General features: G+C 46.7%; 1 protein-coding gene across 1 annotated transcript; it reads right to left on the reverse strand.

The window, feature by feature from the left end:
• Window positions 1–1688: 1688 nt before the first annotated feature.
• spry4 (sprouty homolog 4 (Drosophila)) lies at window positions 1689–7054 on the reverse strand. Its single transcript, XM_072661828.1, has 2 exons — window positions 6912–7054; window positions 1689–5604 (listed from the first exon to the last, which is right to left on the reverse strand). The coding sequence occupies exon 2, from the start codon at window positions 5547–5549 to the stop codon at window positions 4620–4622; it is 930 nt and encodes a 309-aa protein (XP_072517929.1). The 5' UTR covers window positions 5550–5604; window positions 6912–7054; the 3' UTR covers window positions 1689–4619.
• Between the last annotated feature and the right edge of the window lie 431 nt (window positions 7055–7485).

Below are 7485 nucleotides of genomic sequence, written 5' to 3' on the forward strand. Positions count from 1 at the left end.
ACTAAATGAACATCGTAGTTAAAAAGTTCTGCAGAAAGGTTTTTAAAGAACCAAAGGTTCTTCACATTCACACATCTCATTTATCGCAAAGGTTCTCTAAAAGATCAATCCCTTGTAAAGTTTCTTAGGGAACCAAAGGTTCTTCATAGTCACATCTTATATATAACAAATGTTCTCTAAAAGATAAACCTCTGATCTTTAGGAAACCAAAGGTTCTTCATGCTCACAGATCTTCTTTACAAACTTCCTTAAAGAACCATCTGGTTTTTAAGGAACCAAAGGTTAGTCACATTCACACATCTCATTTATCGCAAAGGTTTTCTAAAAGATGAATCACTTGTAAAGTTCCTTAGGGAACCAAAGGTTCTGCACACTAACATCTCATTAGCAAAACTATCATTCCCCAAAAAAACCTGAAAGGGTTTTAGGTAACTAATGGTTCTTCACACTCACACCTCATTAGCAAAAAAAGAAGGTTCTCCAAAGAACAATCCATTAAAAGGGTTTTGGGGAACTAATGGTGATTCCCACTCACCCGTCCATCTAGAACCATCCACTTAAAGGTTCTTCAGGAACTCTCTTATGGCATCACACTCTTTGGCACCTTCATTTTAAGAGGGTAACCAGCTGTAAGCTGAGGAAAGCGTAATACCGGCGTCTACACACTGACAGGTCCATGGCTCGGTGCTTTGTGACTGAAATGCAGTCCCAGTGTAACCTTGCCCATAGTTACTGATACGTGACTCCACTTTTGGAATTGATCAAGGAAACAGGAATTGAACAGGAAAAACAGACTGTGGCTTTCCATCGTTTATTGTTGACGTTAAAATCTTCAGCAGAACTGCCATCAGCCTCAGCCGCGCGGTTTTTATGTAGCCATTTGCTGCTTTGGCATGAAGCTCTCAGTGCTTTAGTCTCCTAATGTGTTAAAGATGCAGCAGTTAAAGCCACGGCTTTGCCTGTATTTGGATGCCCTGACACAAATCTGGCAGTGAAACACTGGCTCTCATCCCTCCCGGCCTCCTCTTAACTTCCGAGCTTGCCTGATCACCAGCTCTCCGATTGCCTGGGCCTGCCAACAGTTCCGCTGAGCGGTGCCTACAGTGTGATTAGCTTGTGTTTTGGTGGTGAATTCTAGTCAGTAGATAATGGGCAGTAAGGTTATAGTGCAATAACATGGATTTACAAATTCTTATTTCATTTTGCCAAGCTTCACTGTTCCACCCTCGAAGGCCCACATCCTGAATTTGTGGGGGAAAAAACACAACCCAACATTGTTTAGGAAAAAAATGAAAATCCTGGTGAGGCAAGCTTATGTTTTGTACAATTAAAATTACAGTCTTGCTCACCAGGATTTTAGGCTTCTCCACGAACCTCATGACCACACAGACACAGAGAGGAAGGCCAGTGACCACACAAGCTGTGCCTTTCTCCGCTTGGAATCTTAACCGGTTTTATAGGAGAAATTAATTCACTACTGCCTGAGAAAGTCTGGAAAGTCACAGATTGTCCTGCGATAGAAATGAACAGGCTGGCGTCAGTTTCAAGGTACTCATGGTGTTAAGCTCACTCTGGTAAAGACTGGAAGGAAGGAAAGCGTGATTAACCGCCTGTGTGAAACAGAGCGTGATAAAGAAAAGACACCACAACGTCAATTTTTTTATATTTAACAATATATATTTTCCAATTTCAATGTACATTCCGTTTTGACATAAGCTTTTTTTTTCACAAACAAAAGTAGGCATCTAAATAAATACTATATAAAATAGAACTTCAAAATAAATATATCTATAAAGGGACATTTTTGTATGTGTGAGTTCTTTTTCCTTTTTTGCTATATACTTTTTTTTTAAACAAAACAAAAGCACATTGCTCTTTTTTTTATATCAACATTAAGAATGCAAAAGCCAAAGAAACGCAGAGAGTACAAGCCCAGTTTGGAAGGTTGCTTAATTGGGTTAAAAGTCCGTATTTGATAAAACACTAGTGGCCGAGAAAAGTGTACCACACAACGCAACGCAACAAAACCAATGTAGTCACAGCGTCCTGAACACTCCGCCGTTGGGTTGTGAAAAGGAAGATCGTTCGGTTCTGCAAAGGTCAGATTACACTGCAGCAATGCAAACACTCACACACTCTCACACACACACACACACAGTTCGTAGTTTAGAGCCACAGCTGGCTTTTCTGTGACCAAGAGGATAGTGAGAGCAACAAAAAAACAAAAGAAAACACATAAATATCAGGGAAAGTGTGTGTATATATATGTGTGTGTGTGTGTGTGTGTGTGAAGAGGGGTGGGGGTGTAAAAGCTAAAAATCTTGTATAAGATGGAATGGAATGTTACTTGAGAGGGCTCCCTATCCCTCCCAGTCAAGTTCATGCACAGCAGCTGTATATGTCAATCAAGCACAGAAGATGTTTCACCATTTTAGGGGAGGAAGGCAAAAAAAAAAAAAGCTGTGGCCACAACTAGACACGGTTACCGTGAGCAAGACTGAAATGCTGTTTCTTTCAGTGGATTCAATTAAATCTACAGTTTCAGGGGCACAGAGGAACCAGGAATTAGCCTTGCCTTTCGTGCTAATGAGGCATGGCTAACATAAACAGAGGTATTTTTTTATTGCCTGGCACACTTTGCTAAATCAAGTGCTTGTAATAGAAAGACCTACATCCCCAGCCTTCTACTCCACAACCACATAGAATTTGAACCCCCGCCCGCGCAACCCACCCCCAACCCAGCACTCCCAAAAATATATAATATTCATCTATATAGTTTCTTTGTAATGAATCGTAATTAAATTGTACCATGCAATTCTTTAGGACATCTGAGACGCATCTGAAGACGGCTAGAGTTTCTCAACACTATTTACAAGAGCGTGTAACCTGCATAGTTCTAGATCTAGGATACTGATGATGACACGTTTGGCGACTCGTTCCTACGCGACTATGCAAGCCTCTTCGTTCCTCACTACTTTGGCACCTATCCAAGAGTTAGACTGCGAAAGGCTTTTACACCCTAGCCTCACACGTTTAAGACTAAGAACAGTAGTGTCTGTTGGTTTGTTTTTCTGCTTTTGCGATTTGTGCAACAAAGACGAGAGTACGAACGCCTGAATATGCGGCGGTACGCACACCGATTTACAAGAGTCAGGTGGGAGCTTGGTATACGTAAAGGTGGGTTGTTGTTTTGGAGGAACCCTCAGGATAGAGCTTCGTACCTCTAAGGACTTGCCGTCAGACAGGTTCGCTGCTGGATTGTGATGAAATATGGCCATTAAAACAACAGAGAAAAGTCTCTATGGTGCACTCCTTTGGCAAAATATGTGTAGTTCTAGACATACCACAAAAGCACATATGGGGAAAGTAGATCAAAGTAAAGTAGGGCACTGTCATATGAGTATTTAGGTATGCTTGGGGAGAATGGGGGATGGGGGTGGTGGTGGTCTAGTGCATGACAAACTAGAGGAATTTCACCACAAAGTTCGATAAGCTGTGCTTTTGTCCTTTGCCTCGGATGCCACACTGACATCAGGGGCACAGATGGCGGATTTAACATTATGGACACAAGCAAGACGCGCTTGCTGCTGACCCTTTTCTCCTGTAGCTTATGGATGCCTGTTTTTATGTCTCACTATGCAATAGCTTCTTTTAAACGGTTACCTTTGCCAGTCCAGCAAATTCTCACTACCGTGTTGAAATTACATGCTGTACATAATTTATGTGAAAACGATGCTCCCTGAGGTGGTTTCCTTTTTTTCTTTTCTCTGCAATAACTGCTAACATTTGGAAGAAATATTATGGAAGTTCGTGTATGGTGTGACATGCGTTTGAGGAGATTCGTGAGAAGGTGACACGTCATCAGGACCTCACAGACTCGCTCCTAGGATGGTGGAAAAGCATCCTGTCTTGCAATGTTGTACGATGGCCTCCTACTTATTGTCCAAAGTACTAATGCATTTGTGGGCAATAAAGGTATGTAAGCGTCCTTTGACCGAACCACATCGCCTCAGAAAAGTAGGGAAATTAAAAAAAATAATAAAAAGCTCTATAACAAGCTTATAAGTGAGCATGGAGGTAAAGTCTAGTTTCTAATGATTGTAACATGTGTTATCAGACTGGAATGCACTGCAACCCTTTTTCAGTGCCAGATCCGGGGAGGGACTGTCAAAGTATAGAATGCTCTTCAGCGGGTGATATTTACTTTGACTGTTCCAAGCCACCCAAAGGGAAAACAAACAGAGGGGGGAAAACGGAGATTGGACTCTTTCGAACAGACATTTTGCTCTGAAGCAGCATTCTGTGTTGGCGAGTGTTTTAACTAGAGAAATGGCAGAACACTTTGATCCCACGGCCACAGAGAGAACCCTGACGGGTAAGAACGGACTTCTTCTCCCCCTTGTAGCATTTTTGAGGATGGCCAGGTAAAGTAAAGACTTACGCTAGTCATTCTAGTCGTGACTGACTGACTCGCAACATTGCGCCACAAGGATCAAACATGAACCCTTTTAAGTACCGCGATTTGTATATATGTGAGGGGGTACGCAAGTGTTGGAAAAGGTCCTGCCAGCTTCTGCTCATGAGTCCTCCTTTTTGTACGTTTTATGTCGGGCACGGTATCATGAGGCCTGCTTCACCGGAGGACAGGCTTTGGCCTCGGCCACTTTGCAGGCCTGGGCACTTTTGCAGCGGCAGCCCGGGCGCCTCAGGCTGTCGTAGCACTTCTGCGAGAGCTTGGCGCAGCCCGTGGCAGGCAGGTAGCACACCAGGCAGGGCAGCACCAGCGAAACAGCGGCCATGAACGACCAGCGGGCGCAGCAGTTTGAGTGTGAGCAGGAACACGGCTTGTCGGCGCATGAGCCCTCCTCGTCCTCGTCCTCGGTGCAGTGGTAGAAGACACCCTTCACTAGGCACATGCAGGTGGCTGAGTCCACCAGGTTCTGCGCCGAACACAGGCACTCCTGGTTGCACACCCAGCATGAGGGCAGGGTCCGGGGCAGTGTGCATTCTGTGCACCGGCACTTCCCGCACTTCTCGCACAAGGGCATGTGGTTTTTCTCGGTCGGCGAGGCCACCCTGGCCTTCGAGTCCTGGGGTTTGGAGCTCAGCAGCTTTGGTTGCTCCGTTCCTGGGTTCCTGCCATGGCCAGAATAAGGGTCCACCATGGGGGTGGGTGCCGCATGTTCGAGCAGCCGCTGGTCGGAGGAGGTGCTGCTGCTGCTGCTGATGGAGCTGGGCCGGCCGCTGAAGGAGATCCAGGGGTGCGTGGTGGCATCCGGGGCCTCGCAGCGTGTCAGGTGAGGGTGGTGCTGGGCTCCCAGCAGGACCTCCTGCCCCCTGGTGGTTACCTTGTGGCTCGGGGGCTGCTGCGAAACCACCGCGGGGCTGTCGATGTAGTCGTTCTCCACGTGCAAGGACTTCATCTGGTCAATGGGGTAGATGGTGAGCGGGTGCTGGAGTCGGCCGTAAGGCACCCGGCTGTCCAGCAGTGGCTGCACCATAATGGAGGAGGAGACTCCGGGAATGTGGTGAGGAACCCTTGACTCCATCTGTAGGCTGCGTCCCACATACACCGAACAGAGATCAGGTCAGCATCTAGCAGTCCTGCAAAAAGACAAAAGCGCGGCTTGAGGATGGCATTTGGCTTTTTACAAACGTTTGCAAAGGTCCTTATTTGACCTGTGGTAGTCAAATATGACCAGTGGAGGATGTCAAATTCACTGAGCTTCATCTACACTTATACACATTCGACTGGGTTTTCTTTCCTAGGCATCTCAGTCATCCATGCCTAAGCAAGCCATCAAACTTAGGTTTTCAGATAACACTTTAGTTATGTCTTATAACCTATTATAACCTATATAGAACCAGTAAAGATCACATATACCATCTTATTAGAGCAAAAAGGCAAAAATTAAGACTCCAACAGTGGCAACGCAAGCAGCCTATATGTTTATGGTATTTAGCCCAAGTAATGGATGAGGGTTAGTAAAATGTTACATAGCTAGTCTATCCGCCCACGTCGCTGCTATTCCTGTAGACAGCAGAGGGCTGGAAACCATCAAAGCCCCCATTTTTATGGGTTAAATGCACCAACATGAGCGATGACTGTACAAAACTAACCAATAAATAGCTCAATCCACAGCCAGCAGAAGAAAAAAACGTCGAACCTGTTGCAGCACTTCTGATAAACCTGAAAAGCACTGTTGACCAGAAGGCTTATGTGAACACACGGTCGCATTTCCACCCACTAAAGCAGCCTTTCTCAGCCTAAAACGCACAAAACCGTCAAACCAGACCCGGCTTAGACCTTCCCTAACCCAACACCTGCCTGCCAGGATTCACGTAACCAACCCGAGCGCGTCCAGCTGTGCGCGGGCGACTCCTTAATGCTGCCTTTTGTTCGTAGCAGAAAAGACACGGCGTTTCAACAGCAACGATGACAAGTGAAAATCCGCCTGATGAGGAATGATGAAGGCGCTGGGAGAGCTGCAGTGGAGCGTCACGCCATGGTCTCGGTCAGAAATGTGAGCGGCGAGCTGCTCCCGAAACGCCTCACGGTTTCTCAACGAGAGCTTCTACGAAGTCCACGCTCGCCCACATTCAGCCACGGAACCCGTTTCGTTACATGCCGTCGGTAAACTCGCCGTTTTCCACCCGCTCGGGAGCTTTCGCAGGTTTCTCCTAGTTTAAATATCGCTATATCGACTCTAGGCTGGAAATAAAACCAGTCCAGTGGCGCCTTCGCTTCGTAAAGGAACGATTTCGTAGAAATGGACGCAAAGGCGACGCCAGCCACCCAGCCAGCCACCCAGCCAGCCAGCCTGGCTTTACGTCGTATCGCGCACGTATTAGGTATCGAAGTTGACGAGGGTAAAAAAGAGGGTGTAAAATAAAGGAGCTCAGAAACTTACTCGCTTCTCCAAGCAGCGCATTGTCTTCTTCTCTTAGCCGTTATAGTCCGAGTGAAACAGGGGATAGATAGATAGATAGATCCGTGCGGAAATCAGCAGCGTCTGGACACGGGCTCTCTGACACGAGCGCTGCGACTACATGAGGGAAATGGCTTTTTTATGAATGGGAGGGTTAGGAGACGTACTGCGCAGATGCTTTGGCAGGACGGGCTTTTTTTGTGAATGGGAGGGCATTACGACTCGGGACGCAAATGCGGGGGTTACACTTTTATGAATGGGAGAGCTCCGAATTTCATTGCGCATGCGCCATGCGCGGATTTCATGAATGGGAGAATGGAGGGACGGGGACGGGGCCGGGGACGGGGGTGGGGGGTTGGGGGTAAGTGGGGGAGATTTTCGACACAAGGGCAATGTCAGAGAGGATTACATGAATAAGGCGGCTATGCGCCTCATGCCACTGCTTACTTTAATTTATGTCGCCTAGTGCTCTTATTGTGTCCTCGGGGACCGGGCTGGGGAGCGTCTAATGAGCCGTTATAGGACCGGCGGTTCGGGCTCGAAAGACGGTAGCTAA

Source organism: Salminus brasiliensis, chromosome 18 (assembly GCF_030463535.1).
Source record: "Salminus brasiliensis chromosome 18, fSalBra1.hap2, whole genome shotgun sequence".
Lineage (NCBI taxonomy): Eukaryota > Metazoa > Chordata > Actinopteri > Characiformes > Bryconidae > Salminus > Salminus brasiliensis.

Excerpts from the sequence above, each read along its gene's own strand:
- spry4 (XM_072661828.1), bottom strand. The coding sequence starts at position 5,549 with ATGGAGTCAAGGGTTCCTCACCACATTCCCGGAGTCTCCTCCTCCATT.